We start from the raw sequence: 16,338 nt of genomic DNA, 5'->3' as shown, positions 1-16,338 counted from the left end.
AATGCTGAGTGGCGGCCGGCAGTGGGGAGTACGTGGCCGCGACTGTTGCATTTTTGCCTGGAGTAAGGTCTTGGAGCCCTGTGTAGAGGGGATTGATTTTTGCCTGAGTTTGCGGGGTCACGGTATTCCAGGTGGGCCTGCGTCCAGCTTCTGTCCCTGTGGCTTCCAAAAAGCCTTCGGCTGACCTTCCCCGTTTCCCTGCTGTGGCCTGCGGGCACGGCGGGTTAGCCCGGTTCTCCACGCTCGCGGGCCGAGCGCCGGCGCTGGAAAACCGGGGAAGGGGAATTCGAGTTTGGGTTAGTATTTTCTATGCTCCTGTTTAATTCATAACAATGGCTTTCCTTGGGGACTAAGTACTTTCTTGTTAATGAAGATAAAAAAAAAATGGCCTGACTTTTAAATTGCTGCATTTTAGAAGGCGAACCTTCCGAAGTTAGTTAAAACATTTGCCATTTTACTAAAAGCCGCGATTTTGCAACCATGTTTTGGTCACCTACCCAAAGCAGCTTGTGCTTCGTATTTTTGCCAAAACGCACTTAGGAGGGCTGCCGAGTGCTTGTTAGGCATTAGTAGTTCAAAGAAGTGACTTGTCTTGCCTTCAGAGATCTCGGTTTGTTGGAGGGGGAATTTTATGCTTTGCATTTTTACTAACTTCCCCGCACCCCTTATCATTACGTAGATATCTCTTTAGGAAAGAAAATAGTTATTTTTTGTTTGTATGTTTGTTTTGTTTTTTAAAGAACAGTTACAAGCATGGCCATTGTAAAAGAACAATAAAAAACTATTGAACAATCCTGACCAGGCGGTGGCGCAGTGGATAGAGCGTCGGACTGGGATGCGGAAGGACCCAGGTTCCAGACCCAGACCCCGAGTTTGCCAGCTTGAGCGCGACCTCATCTGGTTTGAGCGAAAGCTCACCTGCTTGGACCCGAGGTCGCTGGCTCCAGCAAGGGGTTACTTGGTCTGCTGTAGCCCCACAGTCAAGACACAGGAGAAAGCAATCAGTGAATAACAAAGATGTCCCAACGAAAACCTAATGATTGATGCTTCTCATCTCTCTCCGTTCCTGTCTGTCTGTCCCTATCTATTCCTCTCTCTGACTCTCTCTCTGTCTCTGTTAAAAAAACAAAACCAAAAACTATTGAACATTACAGGAGCAAAACAGGAAAAATTATTCTGGTAGCCTGCCTCCCTCCCCTGGGGTATGTTAATGTTTTTCTGATAGCTTGCAGTTTTTCTTTGTACATATGTAAATGCACAGACATATTTTTTTCATGGAAATGGCATTATACATCTCATATGATGCATGTATTTTTCTATTTAGCATTAGTGCAAGAGAAAAGTTACTGTACAGTAGAGGGTAGTATAATTGCTTCAGGGTCCAAGAGTCATGTTCCTAATAATTAATGATAGCCTTTATTAAAACTTACAACTTTTGATTGTCACACCTTCTGAAGTCTGTAACTCAAACTTCATTCACTGAGCAAAAATTAATTTAGTGCCTACTCCATGGCCCATGCTCGTTTAGGTAGATGCTTGCGATACACCTGAATAGACAGAACAGACCAAAAACAAAACATTTAAAAATCCTTGTTCTTGGCCCTGGCCGGTTGGCTCAGTGGTAGAGCGTTGGCCTGGTGTGCAGGAGTCCCAGGTTTGATTCCCGGCCAGGGCACACAGGAGAAGCGCCCATCTGCTTCTCCACCCCTCCCCCTCTCCTTCCTCTCTGTCTCTCTCTTCCCCTCCCGCAGCCAAGGCTCCATTGGAGCAAAGTTGGCCCGGGCGCTGAGGATGGCTCTGTGGCCTCTGCCTCAGGCGCTAGAATGGCTCTGGTTGCAACAGAGCAATGCCCCCTGGTGGGCATGCCGGGTGGATCCCGGTTGGGCACATGCGGGAGTCTGTCTGACTGCCTCTGGTTTCCAGTTTCAGGGGAAAAAAAAAAAAAAAATCCTTGTTCTTGTGGAGCTAACATGCTATTGGGTGGAGATAGACAATAAACAAAACTAACAAATAATTAAATTACGTTAGAAGACAAGTAGCCTAGCCTGTGGTGGCACAGTGGATAGAGCGTCAACCTGGAACTCTGAGGTTGCCAGTTCAAAACCCTGGACTTGCGGTGTCAAGGCACATATGACAAGCAATCAATGAACAACTCAAGTATAGCAACTATGAGTTGATACTTGTTCCTCCCCTCTCTCCTCTCTCTGTAAAATCAATAAATAAAATCTTTATTTAAAAAAGATGATAAGTGCTATGGAAAGAAAGAAAATCAAGTAGGGGAAGAGAGATTGGGAGTACTGACAATTGTGTTGTTGAGTCAAAATGTTAAATAATGGAATCTAGACCTCACTGTTGGGAAGGTGAGATTTGAACCAATAATGGAAGGAAGAAAGGGAACTAACCATGTGACTATCAGGAGCATTTCAGGAGCAGGAACAGCCAGTACAAGGGAGCATGCCTACCTGACAAGTTCCAGAACCAGCAAGACCAGTATGTTTAGTGATTGAGCAAGAGAGGAATTAATTGGCCATGAAGTTCAGGAGGTAGGGGTTAAGACTTGGCTATCACTTGATTGAAATGGACAGGCATTGAAGGTTTTCCATTTTTTAATAAATAAACTTAAGTTTAGAATAGTTTTAGATTTTAGAAACTTGTGAAGATAGCTGAGAGCCTTATACCCCACACCTAGTCTCTCCTTTTATTAACATCTTATAATTGATGAACCAATCAATATTGATACATACTTCAGATTTTCTTAGCTTTTACCTCATGTCCTTTTACTGTTTCAGAATCCCATCCAAGATGCTACATTACTACATTTAGTCATGTCTCCTTAGGCTCCTCTTGACTGACAGTTTCTCAGACTTTTCTGTTTATGATGATTGTGACAATTTTGAGGCACTTAATTATTTTGTACAGTGCCCCTCAATTGGAGTTTGATGTTTTTCTGTTAAGAGTGATGGCAGGGAGTTTTGGGAAGAAGACCACAGAGGTGAAGTGCCATTCTCATTCTGTCATATCAAGTATATGCTATTGACTTGACTTTTATCACAGTTGATGTTAATCTATCACCTGGCTGAGGTAGTATTTGTCAGGTTTCTCTAGTGTAGTGTTATTTCCCCTCCTGTTTTCTAGTGTAGTGTGTATATTTGTATATTGCCCTCTGGGAGCAGGTCATTGAGCACAGACTGCACTTCAGTTGAGTGGTTTTGCTCAACTTCTTTGACGGGGAAATATCTATATAAACTATTTGAAATTTTTCTGTAAGGGAGATTTGTTTCTTATTAGTTTATTCACTTAATCTTATCAGTACGGACTCCCTGTTATCTTATGGTTTGGATTATAAACCAATACTTCTTACTTATTTATATAGTTGCTCATATTATTCCAGCTTTAGCCACCGGGAGCTCTTTTCCCTCATCATTTTGATTTTTCAAATATTCCTTTCTAGCACAAGAGGTTCCAGACTCACCTTTCTATGTCCCCTGCTACAGCCCTGTACTCAGCTGTTTCTCCAAGGAGCCGTGGTTCCTTTTATCAGAGAATTCTATTAGAAACTAAGATTTGTACACTAGGTGTGCTCATTTTTACTGGGATGCCATTGCTTTTAGGTTCTCTGTGGTAACAATGCTAACCCATGTTACATCCTTGTCTATAATTATATCTATCCACTAGTATCTATACTGAGCCGAATGTGAGTTCCAACTCTATCCCTTATCATTGGACAATATGGCTCATTCTAGCCTTCCCTTCTTACTTGTAACCTCCTCCAACAGTGACAAACCTGGCTCTTTAGAAAGTGTTGAGAGGAGGAGTTGACATGATCTGTTATAGAGTTTAATGAGATGATTGCTGCTATGAAGAAAAGACCTTGGGGAAGTTGGACCGGAAGCAGGAAGGCCAGTTAGGAGGCTTTTATTGAATGCTAGGTGATAAGAGAAAGATTTAACAGTGTGAAGCTAAATGAATTGGGTTAGTATATAATGTTTAATTTGGGAGGCAGAAGTGTGGTAGAGAAAATAATTTAGCATTATGGAGGACCAGAGGACAAAACATCTCTTCTAAGGAAGTCTTGATTACAAATACGTAAACAACCAGCCAAGCAAACAATGGGTGATTTGAACCAGAAACTGTTACACTATATTGTAATATTTAAGATTCAAAGTCATGCACCTAATCTTCTGCTTTTAGTATATGTCAGTATAGTAGTCTATAAGTGTTATGTGTGTAAATAAACCTGACTTTAGGTTATAGAAGCAGTGTGTGTTTGTTAATAATAATTTTAAAAAATACAAATAAGTAGAAAAAAAAGTTCTCCTTTACTTCTTAACAGAAAGGTGTTATGATTTCGTGAAAATGCACTAGGTATTAATGGAATGGAGTTCCAGACCATATACTCCATGGATAGCTGAGTGCTCTTGGGTGAGTGAAGGAACTTTCTAGGACTCATTTTCCTCCTACCTAAAGTGAGGGGGTTGCCAGCTCTAATGATGGGAGTTGGGATGTCTTCAGACACTTCAGCTCTTTAATTTTTTTGTGATTCTGTAACAAAGCATTCTTTATCTGCCCTCATTTTTAAAGAAGATTTTTTAAATGATAATAACCCCCACTTCCTTGTTTTTGTTGGATTGACTGAGGCTCTAACCCAGGGGTCGGGAACCGTTTTGGCTGAGAGAGCCATGAATGCCACATATTTTAAAATTAATTCCATGAGAGCCATATAACAACCCGTGTATGTTATGCATTATCCAATAAAAATTTGGTGTTGTCCCGGAGGACCGCTGTGATTGGCTCTAGCCACCCACAACCATGAACATGAGCTGTAGGAAATGAATGGATTGTAATACATGAGAATGTTTTATATTTTTTAACATTATTATTTTTTTTTATTAAAGATTTGTCTGCGAGCCAGATGCAGCCATCAAAAGAGTCACATCTGGCTCGCGAGCTATAGGTTCCCGACCCCTGCTTTAACCCATTGGGTGAAAATGGGATGTGGTTAATATGTAATAACTGCTTTTCATTCTGCTGAACTATGAATAAAACATTTAGTTCTTGCCTTTATTAAAATAACCAAGATTTTACTGTTAAACTTCAAGTTTACAATTAACTTGTTTAGTTTTTTTAAATAGACGGGGCATCTATTCATTTCCAAGACACATTTGGCACACAGTTCTGTTTTCTGTTTCTGGCAGGCTCTGCAGCAACAGTCACCACCCTCATGGCTGGGGTTTTGCGCTTACTCATTCAGAGGCCCCCAGGCAGACTACATGTAAGTGTTTCAAGAGGTTTCTTTTTTTTTTTTCATTAAAATTTTTCTTTCCTAATTAACAAAACATATGAGCAAGTTAAACTTAACTATTTCTATATATATCCTTTTTTTTTTTTGTATTTTTCTGAAGTTGGAAACGGGGAGGCAGTCAGACAGACTCTGCATGTGCCCGACCAGGATCCACCCGGCACACCCACCAGGGGGTGATGCTCTGCCCATCTGGGGCGTAACTCTGTTGCAACCAGAGCCATTCTAGCGCCTGAGGCAGAGGCCACAGAGCCATCCTCAGCGCCCTGGCCAACTTTGCTCCAATGGAGCCTTGGCTGCGGGAGGGGAAGAGAGAGACAGAGAGGAAGGAGAGGGAGAGGGGTGGAGAAGCAGATGGGCGCTTCTCCTGTATGCCCTGGCCGGGAATCGAACCTAGGACTCCTGCACGCCAGGCTGACGCTCTACCACTGAGCCAACTGGCCAGGGCTATATTCATTTTTTTAATGTTGAGGTTTAGTTTTGTTTATTTATGGTTTGTCTGCTGTTTTCTCCCTAAACATTTGGAATCACAAAGATGTTATCCTGGATAACATGCTGCTAAAAAATGGCCAGCATTGATTTCCCTTGGTCTGATTTAATCTTTTTAAACTTATAGAGGTTTTTTTCCCTTTGATTGTGAAAAGAGTACATTTTCGATCTTAGAAAATTAGAAAAGTACAGAAAAGTAGAAATAAGAAAATCTCCCAGAGACCATTACTGTTCGTATTGTCATGTGTTTCATGTCATTCTTTTAGAACTGCAGTGGGGCAGCCTGATCTATTCATGCAGACCTGAGTTTACACACAGAAGACTGGCTTACATAATAGTAATGTCAGGCGCTTTGTATACATTACCTTCACTTCAGATTAATCCCATGTAGTCAGAATTATTTCCTCTTTATGGCTGAGGAAACTGACCTTCTGAGAGGGTAAAGGTCTCACAGTTGGTGGGCAGAAGCTCAGTCTTGGTGGTATGTCAAACCTATGTTTTCTCTTTGCCTTGCCACCACAGGGAATGATTCCTGCTCATCCAGAGAGGCGCTTCCTGGTATGAAGGACTGGCAGTGAATCCTTTCTCTTTCACAAACTGAGATAAACAGGACTAGGGGATTGTAGGAAGGGAAGGAGAGCAATTAGGAGCGATGAAATTGCTAGGACTAGAAAGAACACTGGAAACTCTTGACTATTCTTTTACATTCTGTTGTTGAAGGTGAATTATTGCATGGTGTCTAGAGCAGGGGTTGGCAAACTACCCCTGCAGGAGCAGGCCAAATTCAGCCCACCACCTATTTTTGTAAATAAAATTTTATTGGAACACAGATGTGCCTATTTGTTTATATAACATGTAGGCTATTTTTGTCATACAGTGGCAGACTTGAGAGTTGGCGATGGAAACTGCAGCCTCAAGCTGGAAATATTGACTGTCTGATTCTTTACAGAAAAATATTGCCAACCCATGGTCTAGAAGTCTGTAATTATGTGCTTTTTGTTTTATAATACGTTGATGGTGAGATTCATGTAGGGAGCTGAGATAAATGTTTAAAAATTACAGACTAGGTAAAATAGACTTTGTAACCTAAAAATTAGTGGGTATGGATTTCTACACTAGACAGAGTTCTAAAAAACTAATGTTTTGTGTCATATTTTAGATGGTGACAAAAGGTGTGGAATCTCTCGTTTGTACAGATTGGATTCGTCATAAATTTACCAAGTCAAGAATTCCAGATAAAGTAAGGACAAGGGTTTTTTGTGGGTTTTTTTTAATGTTATTATTTCTTTAAACCTGTTATTTTTAAAAGGTTTTTATTTTTGTGTTAAATCCTTTGTGGCTATAGGTAGCTGTGCAGAGTTTAGAACGTAGAAGGATTCATGTAAATGATTATTAAACATAAACATGTACCACTTGCCTTCCAAGTTGTGGGTTTTAATCATCTCAAAATCTTGTTTATTACTATTCATGGTTGCATTTTCATATCACTGTTGTCCTCATTGTCCAGAGAAGACATTCTTCCTCCTGCTCCCATGCTCTGTCCTGAAGTACTCATGTAACTTTTCTATCTTGACTGTTGCCACTTTGGATCCTTGAGTTTTCTCTGCTAGGTTATTGTGTACAGGTCTTTTTAGAAAACACTGACTAAGGCCTCCGTTGATTTTTGTTTTGCTTTTTTTTTTTTAATGAATAGACTTTATTTCCTAGAGCAGTTTTAGGTTTATGGGAGAAGAGAACAGAAAGCACCAAGTTCCCATTTATAGTTGTCCCTCACCATATTGCAATTCACTTTTCATGGTCTCACTGTATCACGGATTTTTTAAATTGTATCTCTAATTTTGTATCGCAGATTTTTCGCTATATCTTGGGATTTTGTGGTATATATGTATTTTTATATATTTATTATTTTAATTGTTTTTGCAGTAAAATAAGCATTTTTTAGCCTAAAAAATTGAAAACAATATGAAAAATATAAAATATATTAATTAAAACATTAAAAGAATATTAAATTGAAGTAAAGCCTTAAAATATATATAAATAATAAAATAAATATAAGGGTGCTACTTTGCTGATTTTCGCCTACTGCGGGGGTTCAGGAACCTAACCCCTGCAATAGATGAGGGACCACTGTAGTCCCTCTCCCCACATCCACAGGTATCCTGTTAACATCTTACATAGGTGGTCATTTATTAGATCATTGAACCAATATTGGGTCATTATTACTAACAAGTTTATAACTTAACATCAGAGTTCACTCTTTGTATTATACACTCTGTGGATTTTGACAAGTAAGTAATGTTGTGTATTCACCTTTACAATATCACACAGAACAGTTTCACTGCCCTAAAAGTTTCCTGTGCTTCACCTGTTCATCCCTGCCTCTCATCCCCCAATCCCTGGCAGCCACATGATCATTGAACTGTCTATAGTTTTGCCTTTTCCAGAATGTCATATAATTGGCATAATACAGTTTGTAGCCCTTTTAGATTGGCTTCATTCACTGAGCAATAAGAGGTAAAGGTGCCTGATGTCTTTTTTTTTTTTTTATCATTCAAGACAGACTGGAAGGGAGAGAGATAAGAAGCATCAACTCCTAGTTGGAGCACTTGAGTTGTTCATTGACTGCTTCTCATACATGCCTTGACTGGGGCTCCACTTGAGCCAGTGACCCCTGGCTCAAGCCAGCAACCTTTGGGTTCAAGCCAGCAACCACAAGATCATGTTGATGATCCCATGCAAGCTGATGAGTCTGTGCTCAAACTCAATGAGCTCATGCTCAAGCCCATGACCTCAGGGTTTTGAAACTGGGATCTCAGTGTCCCGGTCGATGCTTTATCCACTGTGTCACCACCAGTTAGGCCAGGGGTAGTCAACCTTTTTATACCTACTGCCTACTTTTATATCTGTTAGTAGTAAAATTTTCTAACTGCCCACCGGTTCCACAGTAATGGCGATTTATAAAGTAGGGAATAACTTTACTTTATAAAATTTATAAAGCAGAGTTATAGCAAGTTAAAGCATATAATAATAATTACTTACCAAGTACTTCATGTCGGATTTTCGCTGTTTGGCAGAATATATCTTTATAAAACAACTTACTATAGTTAAATCTATCCTTTTATTTATACTTTGGTTGCTCTGCTATCGCCCACCATGAAAGCTGGAACACCCACTTGTGGGCAGAGGGACCAGGTTGACTACCACTGAGTTAGGCAGTGCCTGATGTCTTGCCATAACTTGGTAGTTAATTTCTTTTTCTTTTCTTTTTTCAGTTAACTGTATATTTAATCCAAAGAATGGTAAATCAAGGTTAACTAAAAATCCTCAGGCTAGAAATCAGGAAAAACATGAATTTGCAAAGATAAAGTTGTTTTCCATTAAAGTATCTGGGGACTCAGAAATCAAAAAAAGGTTCTGATGCCTGATGAGTGGTGGTGCAGTGGATAGAGCATCAACCTGGAACAATGAGGTCCCTGATCAAAACCCCGAGGTCATTGGCTTGAACATGGGTGTGCCCGCTTGAGCATGTAGTCACTGGCTTGAGTGCAGGATCATCGACATGATCCCATGGTTGCTGGCTTGAGCTGAAAAAGTTGCTGGCTTGAAGCCAAGGTCACTGGCTTGGCTTGAGCTCTCCCCCCCACCTTGCCCCCTGGTCAAGGCATTATGAGAAACAACTATGAGTTGATGCCTCTCACCTCTTTCCTCCCTTTCTCTCTGTCTGGAAGTAATGAAAACTATATTTTTATAACCTGAGTTTTGTGGCTGTGCCGCTAATTTCCTTTTATTGACGAATAACATTCTGTTGTCTTAATGAACCACAATTTGTTTATCTGTTCACCTACTGAACAACATCTTGGTTGCTTCCAATTTTTGGCAGCAGTAAATAGAGCTGCTATAAACATTTGGGTCCAGGTTTTTATATGGACATAAGTTTTCAACTTACTGAGGTAAGTCAATGCAATTACTGTAGTGTATGGTTAAGGCTATATTTAGTTTTGTAAAACCTGAGGTTTTTTGTTTTTCCCCCCCAATTTTTTGTATTGTGATAAAATACATGTAAGATAAAATGTGCTGTCTTAACCAATTTTAAGTGTACAGTTCAGTGGTATTAAATACATTCACATTGTTGTGTTATCATTACCACCATCCATCTCAGAACTCTTCATCTTGCAAAACTGAAACTCTGTGCCCATTATATAGTAACTCCTCATTCTCCCTGTCCCCCAACCCCTGGCACCCACCATTCTCCATTGCTGCTGTTAAGGGATAAAATGGTATTACCATTGAGTGTTTGGATACCTTTAATGTACCTGATGTTCTTTCATCAGAAACTTCTTTCTATTTCAAATCATAGTCTTCCTGCTGCTGTCCTTTTCACAGCTGTGTTGTGTTATATCTTTCCATGTTTTTCAGTCTGTAAACTTCTGGAAAAAACGATAAATACAGATGTTCTCATTTGTTTAAAATGTTTCAGGCACTGATTTTGACGCCAGCTTTAGTAAATAAACTGCATAGAAATGACTGCGAGATCTGTACCCCCACGCTTGCCTCTCTTCTGAACTTATTCCTGTGTCCTCAAATGGTTTCTAGACCTGGCTGCTCGGGTAACTCAGAGATATTTCAGGTTAAACATGTCCAAAATTAAACTCATTGTCTTACTCTCCCTCCAATCAATCCAACAGAAAGGGGCACTCATCCTGTATTAGTTATGTCAGTGATTGCTACCATTTTCTGCCTGATCTCCCAGACTGGAGACCTCTTGAGTTACTCTCAGCCCCTCCTTCTATGTCAACTTCCACAAACAAACCCATCTATTCCACTGCCCAGAGTCCCCAAATCAGTCCTTTTCTTGCTACACCTACTGTAGTTCAGTCTCTGAAATCATGGCCATAAATGTTTCCTACCTGGGTTTCTTTGCACCAGTCTCCTACTCCCATTTTATTTTATTCTCTTGTAAGTATTTTCTTTCTGAATCTCTTTTGGAATTACGGTCTTGTTGCTTCAAACCTTCAATAGTGTGCCCTGGCTGGGTGGCTCAGTTGATAAAATGTCCCAGTACGCCAAGGTCGTGGGCTCAATACTCAGTCAGGGCATGTATGAGAAGCAATGAGGGCACAACTAAATGGAACTAAGTGAAACAATGATTTGATGTTTCTCTCTCTCTCTCTCTCTCTCTCAAATCAGTGAAAAAATTTAAAAAACAAAAACAACCTTCTACAGTTTTGCATCTCTATGTAAACGTAGTTTAACTTCATCCTCTGCATTGTTCTTTATGATGTTTTTCTATATTAGCCACATGGAAGCACTAGGTTTTCCCAGCTATTTCATACTCTTCAAGCTGTTTCTTTCTGTCTTCTCTTCCTTTCTTTGATGCACCCGTCCCTTCCTTTCTGCCTGCCACTATTCTGCTCCCCCTTCATCTCTGCAAAATCCCAAGAAAAATACCACCAAAAAGAACCAAAAAAATACATTTAATCCCGCCCACCTAGAGACAGCTACTGTAAACACACATCTTTTTCTGTTATACATTTTAAAATCTGAATTTTTTCATATACAGGGTGGGCAACAGTTGTGAATACATGAAACAAAGAGCTTATTCTTGTATTATTTATTTAATATATTATTTATTATTATTAATGTACTTTTCCCCATCTCTGTAAAATGCTTCTCTAACTGCTTTCTTCACTTAGCAATATAATGTGAACCTCTCAGGGGATAAGTTCCTACAGTATTACTTTTCTTTCTTTTTTTTTTAAGTGAGAGGTGGGGAGATAGAGAGGCTCCCATGGGCACCCTTACTGGGATCCACCTAGCAGCCCCTGTCTAGGGCCAGTGCAGGTCAACTGAGCTGTCCTCAGCACCAGGCCAATGCTTGAACCAGTTGAGCCACTGGCTGCAGGAGGGGAAGAGGGAGAGAAGGGGGAGAAGGAAGGGAAGAGAAGCAGATGATCGCTTTTCATGTGTGCCCTGACCAGGGAACAAACGCAGGATGCCCGCACACTGGACCAACTATCTGTGCTGAGCCAACCAGCCAGAGCCTCTACAGTATTACTTTAATGATAGAATGATATTCTTTTGATTGAAATACCGTCTTTTTTGGTCCTTCTTCAGTCTGATTCCCCAGAGTTATTACTCTTGATCTAATGTCTTTCCAACCTTCGTACATAGTTGAGCATGTGTGTACACACACACACACATATACATACACAGAGGTGGCCAAAAATAGGTTTACAGTTGTGAGTACATGAGACACAAGTTTATTCTTGTATTATTTATTAAATATTATATTATTTTCTATTCGAACTGTAATATATAGATTTCTTATAATCAGTGTTTATAGACTATATATACATACTTATGTTTTCGGTACAGATAAAACAAAAAAGATCCTGGTATGGAAAGATTTTGTAGTTTGTGTTTTGTTTTGTTTTTTATAAATAAATTTTTATTAATTTTAATGGGGTGACATCAATAAATCAGGGTACATATATTCAAAGAAAACATGTCCAGGTTATCTTGTCATTCAATTATGTTGCATACCCATCACCCAAAGTCAGATTGTCCTCGGTCACCTCTATCTAGTTTTCTTTGTGCCCCTCCCTCCCTCCTTCCTCCCCTGTCCCCCTCCCCCCCCCCCAACCACCACACTCTTGTCCATGTCTCTTAGTCTTGTTTTTATGTCCCACCAATGTATGGAATCATGCAGTTCTTGTTTTTTTCTGATTTACTTATTTCACTCTGTATGATGTTATCAAGATCCCACCATTTTGTTGTAAATGATCTGATGTCATCATTTCTTAAAGCTGAGTAGTATTCCATAGTGTATATATGCCACATCTTCTTTATCCAGTCTTCTATTTTTTTTTTTTTTTTTTTTTTTGTATTTTTCTGAAGTTGGAAACGGGGAGGCAGTCAGACAGACTCCCACATGCGCCCGACCGGGATCCACCCGGCATGCCCACCAGGGTGTGATGCTCTGCCCATCTGGGGTGACGCTGTGTTGCGACCAGAGCCATTCTAGCACCTGAGGCAGAGGCCATGGAGCCATCCTCAGCGCCTGGGCCAACCTTGCTCCAATGGAGCCTCAGCTGCGGGAGGGGAAGAGAGAGACAGAGAGGAAGGAGAGGGGGAGGGGTGGAGAAGCAGATGGGCGCTTCTTCTGTGTGTCCTGGCCGGGAATGGAACCAGAACTCCTGCACGCCAGGCCAACACTCTACCACTGAGCCAACCAGTCAGGGCCTTCTATTTTTTTTTTTTTACAGTGATTAAAGCCTTTAAGCAGACTCTTGGCCAATACGTAATTGTTGTTTTTGTTTTTTGTTTTTGCTCAAGAATGTATTGTGCCCAGCCCTGGCCAGTTGGCTCAGTGGTAGAGTGTCGGCCCGGCGTGTGGAAGTCCCAGGTTCATTTCCCAGCCAGGGCACACAGGAGAAGCGCCCATCTACTTCTCCACCCTTCCCCCTTCTTCTTTCTCTCTCTCTCTTCCCCTCCTATATCCAAGGCTCCATTGGAGCAAAGTTGGCCTGGGCACTGAGGATGGCTCCATGGCATCTGCCTTAGGTGCTAGAATGGCTCCGGGTGCAACTGAGCAACGCCCTAGATGGGCAGAGCATCGCCCCCCTGGTGGGCTTGCTGGGTGGATCTTGATCGGGTGCATGTGGGAGTCTGTCTCTCTGTCTCCCTGCTTCTCACTTCAGGGGGGGGGGGAAGAATGTATTGTGGCCCTCCTAATGTTAGTACTTTCAAAAATAGTGAACCTTATTTGTTTTGATGGCAGCATTGTATCCATTAGAATACATTATCATTTCTTTAGTTATAGTAGGTGAAGAGATTGAGCGAAAAAGGACAAAAAAAGAAAAGAAATTCATGGGCACAGACAACAGTGTGGTTGTTGATGAGAGTGGGGTGCAAGTGAGACGTGGAGGAGCATAAAGGAGGGATAAATGGTGATGAATGAAGACTTGACTGGGAGGGTGAACACAGTACAGTGTACAGAGATGTGCTGATAATGTATTAAGTCTACTGAGAACCATCTATATGGCCTTTAGGTTTTTTGTGTACTTATAGAAGTTTTTCTGTAGAGCTTCCTAGAACCTTTTGATTCTTAGAGAATTAGTTCAAATGTTAGCTCTGTAGAACTGTTTCTGATCCCTCAATAGGCAGAGTCACTTGTCTATACTCTCATTATACTTTGCACATATATTTTTTATAATACTTATGTTTTTTTGTTGTTATAGAATTAGACGTTTGTTCTTCCATTTGAATCGGGATAGAGGGTGCATCCAAGTGCCCAGTTCATATGGTGCTAATTCATTCTCCTGGCATCTGAAATCTTTATTTATTTTACTTTTTTTTGTTTGTCTTTAAACCAAGTTCTGGCCAGTTTTACTAAAGAAATATTGTGCATGATTTACTTTTTACTAGTCTGTTCTGGAATGAGATGATATGAGAATCACCTGTATTAGGACAGCCAGTGTGCACATTCTGTATGGTTTTCCACATACTGTGCCTAATTCCATCTTCTTGCCGGCGTAGTGATGGACCCCAATCTTGGCCAACATTGTGTAGGACTCTGGATTTCCTCAAGGCTGGGCAATTGTTGACGAAGATGACCATTTTCACTTTGCCTTGTGTAATGCTGGTGGCCGAGGCCAGGCAGGTTCACATTGGATTTGGGCAGATGGTTGAGAAACTGCAGAATTGGGAAGTGTCGGACCATACCCATTTATTGGAGGCTCGCAAAGACAGGCGAGTAAATAAACAACAAAAGGAAAAGAGCTAATAAAGGAAAATCTGCTATTTGCAGTAAGGGCAAGGGAGCAGGGAAAACCGCACCTCACGGTAGTTGAGAGTGATCTGGGAGAATCGCCACCCAGGGGAAGCACCCACAGCCTTATACAGGCTATGCACACGTGCCTCTGCCACGTGCTCACGCACTAATGAGCAAGCCTAACACAGTTGTCCCACATTCCACCTCTTTAGGGGTGCTCATCTCGCAATCTACATGACAGGTTTCTTCTGCGATGGTGCCTGTGTGAGGAGTGAGGTACATTAAAAAACCAAAACAGTACAGCCTACAGCAACAGAATTACAAACACAACTGTGGGCGAAATGATAGAGTGGTCAGCAGCACCAAGAGAGGCGAATCTTTCACTTCTGGCAGAACACAGGCCAGAGTTCTGTCTGGTTTACGCACAGGCCACACTGGTGAATGGTAAGGGCTCTGTGCTGGCCAGATGATCCCCACCTTTTCTAGTTTGAGGACTGTCCCAGTGATTTCTTCATAGCCGCCTGGCAGGTGGTACTGCTTCGTGCTAGTCACATACTAGGGAACAGGTAATTAATTGCAAGGGGGAATGTGCTGCATGTCCCCGCAACACTGCCTTCACAACCAGGACTCACAGGTGGAACTCCCAAACTGTAGTTTCCAACCACAGCCCTTGTAAGACATCTACCCCCAAAATATATTCAGGAATAGGGGATGCATATACCTTATATGGCTTAGGAGGCAGTCTTCCTATCCCCAATGGAATAGTTATTGTCTTCACTTGAACAGTTTGGCCCCCATATTTGTCAGTACCCACTGGGGTCCCTGCAAACCATTCTGGGTTCCCATAGAGGAGGGAACATTCTGCACCTGTATCCACCAAGGCCAACACCTCTTTTACATTAGAACGGTACCAATGGATAGTCAGTTCCACATGTGGCCTCCGGTCCCTGCCCATCCCTGTTAGACGGATCTCTTGGCCTTCCCCCCTGTTTAAACTGGAACAGTGGGTCTTGGGTGTCCTCCTCTCCTTCAGCAGTCTCCATCATATAATCTTGTAACTGTACTGACTCTGCACCAACCATTTTATTGGTAGGTGCTGGGACCGATTGTTCGTCTCAGCGGCTGGAATCTCTGTCCTGGTTTAAGCTGCTGCCAAAGCTCCAAAATAACCTTATTAGACTTGCTATCCAATTTCTTACCATCTGCCAAAGCCGCAATTAAATCTACCCACATCTGTGTTTGGGTAACTTTCACAGTCCCATTCCTCTTTCTAGTTGGACGGGCAGCATGGGTAGCAGCCCTCAGTTTTGTGATTCTGTGCTGCCTCCAGCTCCCCCAAATCGGCTACCATCTATGTAACCGCGTTGATGGACTGTCCCACATAGGGCCTAGGATAGCCACTAGTGACCCAAAAGGGCTGATGTGGCACTGCAGAGGATAAGATCCCACATCCCAGCCGTAAACACTTCCTTGTCTGGTCCACAGGACCTCAGGTGGAAAGCAGCATTCTTCATACCTAGTTCCTGAAGGACCTTTACTAACTCACTATAGCACTGCCACCAACTCACTGCCCCCCGCAAGTCCCCAGCATCCTGGCAGACCATACGAATGGCAGCCATCACCCATTCTAATAGGGTATGGTCTCCTGGGTTATGGCAGTTCTGAAGACGCTGCCTCAAGGAGAATTGTGTGGTAATGGCAGCTCATTTCTCCATCTCTGTTCTGTAGAGCATGATACCATCCACCGTTATGTCCCACAACCTCAGTAGCTAGGCTG

General features: G+C 41.7%; 1 protein-coding gene across 9 annotated transcripts in view; it reads left to right on the top strand.

Moving 5' to 3' along the window:
- MRPL30 (mitochondrial ribosomal protein L30) overlaps nt 1-16,338 on the top strand; it is a 40,400-nt gene that overhangs the window by 21,592 nt on the left and 2,470 nt on the right. For 2 of the 9 annotated variants that reach the window (XM_066377610.1, XM_066377608.1), the window contains exons 2-3: nt 5,196-5,272; nt 6,948-7,028. In XM_066377610.1, the coding sequence (XP_066233707.1) occupies nt 5,222-5,272; nt 6,948-7,028 (132 nt within the window). In that variant the 5' untranslated portion in view covers nt 5,196-5,221. The other 7 variants (XM_066377606.1, XM_066377605.1, XM_066377607.1 and 4 more) reach the window with 7 other exon arrangements.

This window comes from Saccopteryx leptura, chromosome 3 (genome assembly GCF_036850995.1).
Source record: "Saccopteryx leptura isolate mSacLep1 chromosome 3, mSacLep1_pri_phased_curated, whole genome shotgun sequence".
NCBI classification, from domain to species: domain Eukaryota; kingdom Metazoa; phylum Chordata; class Mammalia; order Chiroptera; family Emballonuridae; genus Saccopteryx; species Saccopteryx leptura.
The sequence above is the reverse complement of the archived record's forward strand: the minus strand, read 5'-3'. Positions and strand labels throughout refer to the sequence as shown.